This window comes from Schistocerca gregaria, chromosome 2, assembly GCF_023897955.1.
Source record: "Schistocerca gregaria isolate iqSchGreg1 chromosome 2, iqSchGreg1.2, whole genome shotgun sequence".
In the NCBI taxonomy this organism is placed as follows: Eukaryota; Metazoa; Arthropoda; class Insecta; order Orthoptera; family Acrididae; genus Schistocerca; species Schistocerca gregaria.
Genome location: NC_064921.1, coordinates 428,441,538 through 428,455,155, shown reverse-complemented (window position 1 = coordinate 428,455,155; position 13,618 = coordinate 428,441,538). Strand labels below are relative to the sequence as shown.

Sequence of the window (13,618 nt, the reverse complement as noted above, 5' to 3'; positions counted from 1 at the left end):
CTGCCAAGCACTACACTAGCGAATAATCCAACAATGAGTCCAATCAGCCACAGAGTGCACTAAGCACAGTCAGCGATTTTCATACAGAGCGTTACGTGACGTTACCAACATAAAAACCTAAACAGCCTACTTACAATTTACAGTCGCCGACCCCTATAACTTCGAAGCTCCGTAGCGTCGTTGGATGACGTTTCTGGACATTGATTCATGTATATAATGTCATCTACTGACTCCCTCTACAACATCCAAAACTTTGTAATATGAATTATGAAACACCCTGTATACGTGTTATGATTTGCGCGGCTGGTGAGTGTATTTTGTCGCTAGGTTGTAGCGTATGCCGTGCCCAGTTCACTAGGGTTCTTCTGCGCTAGTGTGCAACCTGACGCTGGAAGGCGTGGCAGGCGTGGTGGGACCTCGGCAGAGCGCCTCCACGGACATCGTCCGCTCCGTCTGCGACCGCCTCGAGATCCCGCAGATCGTCCTCAACTGGGATCCAAAGCCGCCGCCTTCGCGCCGCTACCAGTTCAACCTGCACCCAGACGCCGAATTCGTCGCACAGGTGGGCAACCGACGACCGACACTGCAGTAAATTCACTACCTACTTCCCCAAATAATACTGCGAAATTGTGACACTTCAAAGTAGGGATGTGAAAAACCCGACCTCTCAAAACCGATATCGGCATTTTAGTTCTGAACCACTGGTATTTTTCGGTATTTGTCTGGTCTTAGTTATAACATGTGTTCTTTTCATTTTGTTATTAATTTATTATTAATAATCCCAAATATCAATAAGCCGTAGAAACAGTGCGGAAGTATGTCGTTTGTAAATAAATCTTGTTTTAAAAATTTGTTTGAAATATTTCGTTAGTATAGAAAATGGGAAAAACGATCAATGCTGTTTTAATAATACCGATAGAAGCGAGCGACAAAAACAAAGCATAAGTATTAGTACAGCAGTGCTGAGACAATAACTGTCCCTGTTGCCGTGTGTCGTAGCTTAAGGTATGCGTCTATGTGGAGTGTGCAAGACGTACCCCCTCCCCCCCTTCACTCCCCCCGCCCCATCGACTGATCTGTAGAGTAGTTTACCGCTGTTGTCACCGGACTTCCGTTGTACTGCAGAATGGGATCAATCCTAGATTGTAAACATTTTTATGAAGTGACGTAGCAGTGAAGTGCAATGTTTGATTTGCTTAAAATACTTGAATACTTGTCTGCTCTGCCTACGAAATAAAAATGAGGAAGGAATTATAGCAACGGCAATAAATTAAAAACTTAACAATTCATTTACAGTTTACAATAGAAATAGAAACTAGTTGATCTGTTGCCTGTATTTACATAAAATGCCTTTATCTGCTTGCAGTTTTAGAAAACGGACGAATTAACACGAAAAGTAGAGTTCTTTAATCTCAGTTTCACCCTCTAGCACTGGCTACTCATAATGCTCAAAAAGTGGTATGTTCCCCAACTATAATATGACTTTTGAGCAGGTTTTTTTTTGTTAGAATCAATAGGAGAATAATGGTGATTATTTGTAGTATTCGACCACTTATCACTTTTCGAGAAAAGCAGTGAACGAGGTACAAACTAAATTTACTTTTATTTCATTATTTAATTGGATATTTGATTCCACGTATCTTAAAATTGAGAGAGAGTTAATTTTAAATCCTTGTTCGATGTCCACGTTTATGACAGGAAATAACAGGAATAAAAAACTAAAAGTAGGCTCTTTCATAAACCGGGTATTTTGAGAGGTTTTAACCGTCAGGTTAAAATGGCGTGGCAAAAAACCGATATAACAGAAAACGTGTTGTTTTAGCGATAACCACCATCCCCACTTCACATTGATTTATCATTTTCTTGAGGCCTTATTCCCGCTGCAATGCGAGGACGGCCTGGTCACTATTGATTTCGCAGTGTTAGTTGCAGAAGGTGGCCGGATGCCTTTCCTGCCGCCACCTCCTTCAGATTCATTAACCTGGAATAAATTCTGAGATTACAGATGTAATTTTTACTTTCCAGAAGACTGTACGCTCACCTGAAAGTTCCTAACGATTACAACTGTGTGCTTGAAAGCACTCGAAACCGGATCCTTTGCGTTTCGCGAACAAGTGCTCTATTGACATAATTTTTTCTTCACCGCGTGACATCTCTCAGATTCCATCGATGGTAACTTCACTCTCTTTTTTATTACAGAGGGTGGGCCGTCCAATGAGTGAACATTGCGGCGCTGAAATATCCAGGCACGACTCACGACCTACCTTCACAGCCTTATTTCCACCAGTACGTCATCTGATACCTTCCAAACTTCACAGAGGTTCTTCTGAGTACCTAGCGGGACTATCGCGTCTGAAAGAAGGGATATTGTGTGGGTATGGCTAAGCCGTTGTCACAGCCACGTTGAAGTCCCGGTCCGGCACACAGTTTTAAAATGCCAGAAAGGTTCGCATTCTGAGGTGTTCTGTGTCTGTATTGTTCACTAATTTATTGCTCACGAAGTTACAGCTACAAGAAGACAAAGAACAGCGACTATTCCCTTGGAAAACTAGTAAGGGAGAATAAGCCGCTGCAACGGCGTATCCAAGGGGTGGTGCTAAAGGTCATTGCACACACACCAACACCACAAAAAAATAATAAAAATACAGAATGGATGCGGTTTCGTAGCATCTGGTCAGCACACCGCTCTCACAGCCTTTGTCAGTTTACGAGACCGGATCCGCTTTTCTCAGTCAAATAGTTCATCAATTTTGGGTGTACCTTGCTTGCCTACACTGCTCGGTAGACCCAAACCGTCATCCATCAATGGCCGACAGCGCTTAACTTCGATGATCTCATGGGAACCGGTGTTACCAGTGTGACAAGGATTAACATTCACAAATTTCTCAGCTTTCGGAGACTAAAGTAGCAACAAAGCTAAGATTCTCGAAAATGACAATGAATTCTAGACCTCACGAACCATGTTTAACACATAATTATTCAGTTCTAGTGTCAGGACCAGACTATTTGGATTGGCTTGGGATTTGACCGTCTGCGGAAAATATTCCAGCTAGGAAAAGGCGCTCATTGACAGACCCTGCTGTCAACAACAAACTTTAAATGGCTCGTGAGTCCACGGTACGCTCCGCAAACCACTGAAATTTTAGTAAAGCAATACAGAGAGAGAATGGCTCTCCTCTGAGAATAAAATAACAGGAAACTGACTTCCTTGACGTAGGCAGAAGCGACTAAAAGATACATCATTCCCCATATTTACAGACCGTCGTATGCGTGATCTGCAGATCTGAGTTCTCAGACGTAGTGGTGACTGAAATACTGATAATAATGAGCGCACACTTCGATTTCGAGTTTGATAAATTATAATGTTGTTGAAGCTATTAAAGTTTTATAATGTTATCATTTTTAAATCATGTACAATGGCTGTGAAAACGGTCTTTCACCTCAGCAACCACCTCGTCATCACTGGCAAAATGTTGCCTATTGATTGGTTTCTTCATTTTTCGCAAGAGGAAGAAATCTTTAGGTGCCAGATGTGGCGAATAATGTGGATATGTTAAGATTTTATAGCCAAGGAGTGAAAAAATCATTCATCGCCACTTCTACTTGATATCAAGCTACAAATTGGTGAGTAGATTTTAGTAATCCTGTGCCAGAATGATGTGTTCCCTTCTTTGCGTAGACTCTAGATTACTCCTAAAAGACAGACTGTGTAATCCTCCCACAAGAGGATTGCTCCAGTGTCTTCTTTGGTGGAGGGGAAGGTGTGTGTTTCCATTTCTGGCTCTTTTATTCACACGAGTGCTGACTGCTGATATAAATGGGATTTCGAGTTGATCCCATATTTCTAGATTTCCATAAGGCTTTTGACACCGTTTCTCAGAAGTGGCTACAAATCGCGTTCCTACGGAGTACCCTCTCAGTTGTGCTACTAGATTCGTGATTTTCTGTCACGGAGGTCACAAATCGTAGTGATGTCTGGCGTTCCCCAAGGAAGTGTTATACGCTCTCTGCTATTCCATATATTTATAAAAGGTTTGGGAGACAATGTGAATAATCCTCTAAGATTGTCTGTAGATGATGCTGTCAGTTACCGTCTAGTAAAGTCAATAGAAAATCAATACAAATTACGAAATGATTTAGACAAGACATCTGTATTGCGCGACTAGTGGCAGGTGACAAGAACAATAAATAGTTCGAGGTCCTCCGCATGAGTACGAAAAGAAATCCGTTACATTTCGGTTACAAGATAAATAAAAGAAAGCCGAGGGACAACAACTACGAACTACTTAACTGCAATCATCACACAAAAAATGTCATGGGAAAGACGAACCAAAGACTACATTTTATTGGCAGAGCACTTAGAAGAAGCGACAAATCTGCTGAAGAGAATGCATCTCTTACGCGTCCGTCCTCAGCTAGAGCGTTACTGCGCGGTATGGGATCCTTACCAAATAGAACTGACGAAACACGTCGAAAAAGTTCAAAAAAGGTATCTTGGTTTGTACCATCGCGAAATAGGGGAGAGAGTGTCGCAGATGAGATACGAGAGTTGGGCTGGCTATCATTAAAACAAAGGCGTTTTTCGTGCAGAGATGCCATTTCACGAAATCACCAACTATCTCTACCGAATGCGAATACATTTTGGTGGCTCCCACCTACGCTTTGAGAAATGTCCAACGTAATAAAATAAGAGAAAGTGGTTCTATGGACACACTGCCGAGCACTTAATTATGAATTGCAGAGTATTGATGTAGATGTAGACGTAGATTCTGTTTCTGGGCTTTATTAATGAACCCAAAAATCTTCCGTTATGAGTAAATGGATGAAAAACCCGTCTTTATTTTCTTTCAGTTTCTCTACATTCCTGCAGCAGATATCGTACGATGCTCCTTATGAATGGTCGCTGACAAACAAGGAACTCTTTTGTAACGTCCAGTGCACCATGCAGAAGCTCGTACACTCATCCTACACTACTGTCATCCTCTCTGGCGACTGTCTGCATGATAATGCACGAAGCAGATCACCTACTTTATAAAGATCCTTGGCGCTTCCAAGAAAAAAGAGTCTGTGTGACAACACTGAAACATCCTTTTCCACTTTTTCACAGTCTCATACGTAAATAGCTTGTCTCCATAAACAATCATCATGTCCTTCTGGATATCCTTTGTCGATCCCATTTTGAAATGCAAATGACGAGTCGTCGGCATACCTGGCCACGTTACGCGCCACAGTATATATCCCATTACATTTTGTTAACAGCAACGCCGGCAGGTGACGTATGACAGAAGGAATTTACGAGCAACAGGAAGACAAACAGTGGTTGCAATACGTATGGGAACATTCACATACTCGCAAAATATTTATATACTCGGCATTTGTTTGACTCTTGATTTGTTTGTTCCCCTTGTCACTGGACTTTAGCAATTTCGTGTGGAGAATTTTGTTAGCAATGCTACATACACTATGTGATCAAAACTATCCGGGTACCCCTACATAATGCTGAACAGACCACTACATGTCACGAGAGAAAGTATCGCCAGAATAAAAGGAGGCTGGGAGAATTGCAATAAGAGCTGAACGGTTCGACCAGAGGAGCTCACTGACTTCAAAAGTGGACTGGTCATTGGAAATCAACTGGGCAATTAATCTATTAGTGACATCTCACACTTTCTAAAGCGAGATGTCCAAGCAGACTGTAGGTTATGTCATTGTGAAGTGGAAACGCGAAGAAACAACCACAAGTAAAAAAAATACTGGGTTTAAGTCAAGGAATGATGGACAGGGACAGAGGCACATTGCGGATGTTGCTTGTAAAAAATTGCATGAAATCAGCGGATGGACTCACTCGTTAGTTCCAATGTGCTGTCAGAAGTCCAGGTAGTACAGTGACTGCGCGTGTGGATTTAAAAAGAATGGAGTACAGTGATCGAGCGGTTCCTCGTAAGTCACAAACTTCTGTAGTCACTGCTAAGCGACGTTTCAGGTGGTGTAAAGAGCGAAGCTATTGCTCAGTGGAGGACCGGAAACGAGTGATTTTGTGTGATGAATCGCGCCTTATCCTGTGGCAATCCGATGAAAGGGTTTGGGTTTGGTGAATGCCTGGAGGAAGTTACCTGCCACCAAGTGTAGTGCCAACAGTGAAGAACGGAGGAGGTTGTGTTATGGTATGGGGGTGTATGATGTGGTCAGGGTGAAGTCCCCTTATTGTACAACAACTGCAGAACAACTCTTCAGTGATGATCACTGGTTGTATCAGCATGATAATGCACCCTGTCACAAAGTAACGTCCGTGATGGAATGGTTTGTGGCCAAAAACTTGCTTGAAATGGATGGCTTACCCAACGTCCGTCCTGAACCCAATCGAACACTTTGAAGATGAGTTAGAAGGCTGACTTCGCTTCAAAACCAATTTCCACAGACAAGCGACGAAGTTGCAGCATGCTGCTGATTTCCGTCCTGTGTGGTGTGTTTATTGTTGTTCAAATGATCAGACAGCTCTGAGCACTATGGGACTTAACAAAAAGATGGCTCTGTGCACTATGGGATTTCACATCTGAGGTCATCAGTCCCCTAGAACTTAACAACTATTTAAAACTAGTTAACCTAAGATCATCACACACATCCATGTCCGAGGCAGGATTCAAACCTGCGGCCGTAGCGGTCGCGCGGTTCCAGACGGAAGCGCCTTGAACCGCTCGGCCACACGGGCAGGCTTACTGTTGTTGAGTCGGTCATAGTGCCGCTTTGATCATCACTGCAGCTGCAGTTTTTGTTCTTAAGCCATAGCCTGTATCGTCACACTTGTGATATGGATGGTTTGAAAACGGACACACGTGCCGAAACTGTGCGTCACCATCAAGAAATAAAAAAAGGCACTTCTCAGTACAACTTATGACGGAGCTGCAACCATTTATTTCAATCCATAGACATCCAGTTACCTAACTGAAAGTGTCGTCAGTAGTGCTGGATGGACACCACCCACATTAATATCGATTAAACGGTGTGATACACTTTTTATTAGATGGTGTAGTTGGCCAACCCGTCCAGATAACCGCGTGTGTTAGCACTCGGCTTCCGTGATCGGGAAGATGCGCCGGCTTCAGATGGAATCCACCCGGCGCACTAACGACTAGGGTCGCTGTGACTGTCAGCCTGGATATGGGTTGTAGGCGGTTTCCAACAGCCTACTATGTAAATTCCAGGTGATACCCACATCTTGCCTGACGATTCGCACACTTTTACGTGGATAATACCAGACACAGGCAGCTGGGTTGCTTTTTTTCCGTCCCAGCAGGTAAAGGAGTGGCGGCAGGACACGCATTCAGCCAGTATCGGCAGTTAAAATACCCAAACCCGAAATTTAACTAGCCGACCCCAACTCGATCTGGCATAAAGGAAAAAGAAAAAGACGAAGAAAAGTGTACAGCTGGCCAAGAATCAGAATTTATTAATACAGAGCGAAATCCACATCAGCTGCATTCTAGGGCTTGAATCCATTTACTTACGTTCATGGACTTTGCTCTACCAGTTGAGCCACACAATGCATCGTATGAACTACCCCTTCATTAAGAGGACCCGTGGCAGATTGAAACTATGAGTGAGTCTGTCAAGAATGTTGGACTCAATTGGTAGAGCACTGTTCCCTAAAGACGGACATACACTTTCTCGTTCTGGTCCAGCACACAGTTTTAACTTCACTTTCAGAATTTCAAACACAGATCACTCCGGTTCCAGTGTTTATACCACAACTAAAATACCATTTCCGTTGACGTTTAAGTGAGTCGAGCGGTAGAGGCTGTGTGGTAGCCACTCACAACTATATCCTGCGTTCCACGTGATCACTGTGTTGCCCGTGGCTTACCAAACGACGCAGGCCCCAGGAGGAAGGATGGAGCACGTGGAGACAGGCCGACACTTTCTTATATGTACAGTGGTCTGGGTGGGAAACTTGGTTTTTGTGCGCGTCCATCTCTCGATCGCTAAAGCACGTGACCTGTTGTGTACGCGCCGGAAACCCCGCCCACCAAAGACATCTTTATTATTCCTATCAAAGTGCAGAGTAGGTGATCAGTTTCTGTTACGTTCACCCATTTGATACTTTGACGCTGGTGTCGCAGGCGCTGGCGGACGTGCTGCACGAGTTGCAGTGGCGCTCCTACACGGTGCTGTACCAGGGCGACGAGTCGCTGTTGCGCCTGCGCAGCGTGCTGCAGGAGCGCGACCGCAGGGATCCGCCCATCGCGGTCCGGCAGCTCGACGAAAGCGGCGACTACAGGTGTGTGCCTGTAACCTCTACACCTAAGAAATTATTAGAATAGGCAAGGCAGTTGCACCACATTTCATTGTCGTAAAACGTGTTTTACACTGTCAGAAGGTAGTCATCCTGGCGGCAATTCCTTATAGTAACATGCATGTTACAGTCAGATTGATGTGACCACCGCCTACATTCGACGTCAACGTGCAACAACCATTCACAGACGGCAAGTGACACAACTAGTGACGGGGGTATATAATGCACGTCTGGGGAAGGGGCACGCGGAAAATAGTGTAGTCGTCGTAGTGTTGCGGAAACGTAGGTATTTGCCTGACGTCCAAAAAGGCATGGTCATTTTGGCCTTCAGGCCAAGCGTGGAAGTTTTCGGAACGCCTTTGATTGTAAGCTAATTCTGTGATGCCGTGTTTAAAGTATACTGTGCGTGGCCAAATGGGCTATCCAAAACTGGTGCTGAGGCAACAATTATGCACCACGAGCCATTGATGACAGAGATGAATGACAATTGCTGACAGTCCGGATGAATAAAGTGTTGCCAGCAGTGTCTCTCCGACAACCGTTAGAGGAGGCTGCTGCGTATTTGACTCCACAGCAGATGCCTGTTTCATGCATACATGCCGACTGCTATTCATCGTCGACGGGGCTCGAATTTGCTCGCCAATATAACTTGACCCCCCCCCCCCCCCCCCCATGAACCATGGACTTTGCCGTTGGTGGGGAGGCTTGCGTGCCTCAGCAATACAGATGGCCGTACCGTAGGTGCAACCACAACGGAGGGGTATCTGTTGAGAGGCCAGACAAACGTGTGGTTCCTGATGAGGGGCAGCAGCCTTTTCAGTAGTTGCAGGGGCAACAGTCTGGATGATTGACTGATCTGGCCTCATAACATTAACCAAAACGGCCTGCTGTGCTGGTACTGCGAACGGCTGAAAGCAACGGGAAACTACAGCCGTAATCTTTCCCGAGGGCATGCAGCTTTACTGTATGATTAAATGATGATGTCGTCCCCTTGGGTAAAATATTCCGGAGGTAAAATAGTCCCCCATTCGGATCTCCGGGCGGGGACTGCTCAGGAGGACGTCGTTATCAGGAGAAAGAAAACTGGCGTTCTACGGATCGGAGCGTGGAATGTCAGATCCCTTAATCGGGCAGGTAGGTTAGAATATTAAAAAATGGAAATGGATAGGTTAAAGTTAGATATAGTGGGAATTAGTGAAGTTCGGTGGCAGGAGGAACAAGACTGTTGGTCAGGTGAATACAGGGTTATAAATACAAAATCAAATAGGGGTAATGCAGGAGTAGGTTTAATAATGAATAAAAAAAATAGGAGTGCGGGTAAGCTACTACAAAAAGCATAGTGAACGCATTATTGTGGCCAAGATAGACACAAAGCCCACACCTACTACAGTAGTACAAGTTTATATGCCAACTAGCTCTGCAGATGATAAAGAAATTGAGGAAATCTATGATGAGATAAAAGAAATTGTTCATGTAGTGAAGGGAGACGAAAATTTAATACTCATGGGTGACTGGAATTCGTCAGTAGGAAAAGGGAGAGAAGGAAACATAGTGGGTGAACATGGATTGGGGGAGGGAAATGAAAGAGGAAGCCATCTGGTAGAATTTTGCACAGAGCATAACTTAATCATAGCTAACACTTGGTTCAAGAATCATAAAAGAAGGTTGTATACATGGAAGAGTCCTGGAGATACTAAAAGGTATCAGATAGATTATATAATGGTAAGACAGAGATTTAGGAACCAGGTTTTAAATTGTAAGACATTTCTAGGGGCAGATGTGGACTCTGACCACAATCTATTGGTTATGAACTGTAGATTAAAACTGAAGAAACTACAAAAAGGTGCTAATTTAAGGAGATGGGACCTGGATAGACTGAAAGAACCAGAGGTTGTAGAGAGTTTCAGGGAGAGTATAAGGGAACAATTGACAGGAATGGAGGAAAGAAATACAGTACAAGAAGAATGGGTAGCTCTGAGGGATGAAGTAGTGAAGGCAGCAGAGGATAAAGTAGGTAAAAAGACGAGGGCTAATAGAAATCCGTGTGTAACAGAAGAAATATTGAATTTAATTGATGAAAGGAGAAAATATAAAAATGCAGTAAATGAAGCAGGCAAAAAGGAATACAAACGTCTCAAAAATGAGATCGACAGGAAGTGCAAAATGGCTAAGCAGGGATGGCTAGAGGACAAATGTAAGGATGTAGAGGCTTATCTCACTAGGGGTAAGATAGATACTGCCTACAGGAAAATTAAAGAGACCTTTGGAGAAAAGAGAGCCACTTGTATGAATATCAAGAACTCAGATGGAAACCCAGTTCTAAGCAAAGAAGGGAAGGCGGAAAGGTGGAAGTAGTATATAGAAGGTTTATACAAGGGCGATGTACTGGAAATGGAAGAGGATGCAGATGAAGATGAAATGGGAGATACAATACTGCGGGAAGAGTTTGACAGAGCACTGAAAGACCTGAGTCGAAACAAGGCCTCGGGAGTAGACAACATTCCATTAGAACTACTGACGGCCTTGGGAGAGCCAGTCATGACAAAACTCTACCATCTGGTGAGCAAGATTTATGAGACAGGCGAAATACCCTCAGACTTCAAGAAGAATATAATGATTCCAATCCCAAAAAAGCAGGTGTTGACAGATGTGAAAATTACCGAACTATCAGTTTAATAAGTCACAGCTGCAAAATGCTAACACGAATTCTTTACAGACGAATGGGAAAACTGGTAGAAGCGGACCTTGCGGAAGATCAGTTTGGATTCCGCAGAAATGTTGGAACACCTGAGGCAATACTGACCTTACGACTTATCTTAGAAGAAAGATTAAGAAAAGGCAAACCTACGTTTCTAGCATTTGTAGACTTAGAGAAAGCTTTTGACAATGTTGACTGGAATACTCTATTTCAAAGTCTAAAAGGTGGCAGGGGTAAAATACAGGGAGCGTAAGGCTATTTACAATTTGTACAGAAACCAGATGGCAGTTATAAGAGTCGAGGAACATGAAAGGGAAGCAGTGGTTGGGAAGGGAGTGAGACAAGGTTGTAGCCTCTCCCCGATGTTATTCAATCTGTAAATTGAGCAAGCAGTAAAGGAAACAAAAGAAAAATTTGGAGTAGGTATTAAAATCCATGGAGAAGAAATAAAAACTTTGAGGTCCGCCGATGACATTGTAATTCTGTCAGAGACAGCAAAGGACTTGGAAGAGCAGTTGAACGGAATGGACAGTGTCTTAAAAGGAGGATATAAGTTGAACATCAACAAAAGCAAAACGAGGACAATGGGATGTAGTCAAATTAAATCGGGCGATGCTGAGGGAATTAGATTAGGAAATGAGACACTTAAAGTAGTAAAGGAGTTTTGCTATTTAGGGAGTAAAATAACTGATGATGGTCGAAGTAGAGAGGATATAAAATTTAGACTGGCAATGGCAAGGAAAGCGTTTCTGAAGAAGAGAAATTTGTTAACATCGAGTATAGATTTAATGGTCAGGAAGACGTTTCTGAAAGTATTTGTATGGAGTGTAGCCATGTATGGAAGTGAAACATGGACAATAACTAGTTTGGACAAGAAGAGAATAGAAGCTTTCGAAATGTGGTGCTACAGAAGAATGCTGAAGATTAGATGGGTAGATCATATAACTAATGAGGAGGTATTGAATAGAATTGGGGAGAAGAGGAGTTTGTGGCACAGCTTGACAAAAAGAAGGGACCGGTTGGTAGGACATGTTTTGAGGCATCAAGGGATCACAAATTTAGCATTGGAGGGCAGCGTGGAGGGTAAAAATCGTAGAGGGAGACCAAGAGATGAATACACTAAGCAGATTCAGAGGGATGTAGGTTGCAGCAAGTACTGGGAGATGAAGAAGCTTGCACAGGATACAGTAGCATGGAGAGCTGCATCAAACCAGTCTCAGGACTGAAGACCACAACAACAACATATAACTTGACTTCCATTGGGTAGCGACAGGTGGCCTTTTCTAAGGTCCATCAGACTAAAAGCATGCACCCTGGAACAATCGTTATGATCTGGGCAATGTTTTCGCGGCATCTCCTGGGTGATCTCGTCATTCTGGAAGGACAAAGGATCAACACACACATGCATCAATCCTCGTGGACCATGTCCACCAATATCTGCAGTTTGGGTTCGGTACGATGGCATCTGCTTGCACCCTTGTCCCAAAAGCCAACGATCATGCCCTTTTGGTCGTCAGATAAATCGCTCTGTTCCCACATTACGAAAATGACTACACTGTCTTCCGTGTCCTGTCGACACGTTTGCTGTATCCTCCACTGCTATTGCTGCCATCTGCTCTACTTGAGTGGTTATTTCACGTTGTCGTTGTGAGCGGCGGGATGCTATTCTGTCATTCTGCACAACGGATTAATTTGAGATGTACTTTTTACCCTGTGGCTCCTGCAAGATGCAATTTCCACCCCCACACTACTACAGAAGTCTGACAGACGCTCCTGACGCTCTAAAGAGAAATGCCTGAAAAACTATCAGCAATAAATATCTTCTGGAGTCGTCTGCTGTAAGGAAATGACACAAAAATTCACAAAACTTCTTACGTAACTAGTGGGATACTTGGGTACGGGAGTAGTGCTAGTTATTGTAAGAAAAACATGAAACTAACGACGATTATTATTTATTTTGCTAAAATTCTGAGAAAATCACAATGGCACTTTTAGTTATGAACTGAATAAGTTATTTCCGGGTTCTTTTTGGAACGTGAAGTTACCTCTTAACGATAAAATTCGCTAATGAAATTTCTGTACAAAGTTTAAGATTATTATTGACTTGGCAGAATGGCTGAGAGCCGCACCTACTCAACTTCAATAATTATCTGTTAGAATGTTGTTAGGTACGGTCGAGGCTGTTGCGTGTGAAATGCAGTGAAGTGTACTGTCGTGGAGGAAATATGGGGCTCGCAAGAGCTGTAGCGCACAATACCGTAAGCTGCGATGACAGCTGTCTGTGCCGCTCGCTGCTGACAAATAAGATAACTCTCGTTCTATGTGGATTGCCCTTCGACAATCAAACTCTCCCTACGCCTTGATCAAGTCAAGGACTCCTATTCGCCACTATTCTAGCTACTGGCGTGGTACACCAGTCATATAACCAGTCCACCGCGATGCCACTCAAAAATTCGGTCGTTGGCGTTTAACTATAACTCTGTCCGTTCACACTGCACAAGTGTGGCGGCCAACACAGTGAACAACTCAATACAGAGTCGCTCTCCGATTCACTCTCGACAGAGGTGCTCTTCTGAGACTTATTCCTCGCTTTTTTAGTACACATATGAGCTCCCACGCTCTCGTTACGT

At 43.6% G+C, this 13,618-nt stretch overlaps 1 protein-coding gene across 1 annotated transcript in view; it reads left to right on the top strand.

The window, feature by feature from the left end:
* The window catches only part of LOC126324303 (glutamate receptor ionotropic, kainate 2-like), a 206,047-nt gene that overhangs the window by 52,150 nt on the left and 140,279 nt on the right, over positions 1 to 13,618 (top strand). Inside the window, exons 4-5 of the mRNA XM_049994948.1 lie at positions 375 to 562; positions 8,118 to 8,275. Coding sequence (XP_049850905.1) covers positions 375 to 562; positions 8,118 to 8,275 — 346 coding nt within the window. The remainder of the gene's footprint in view (positions 1 to 374; positions 563 to 8,117; positions 8,276 to 13,618) is intronic.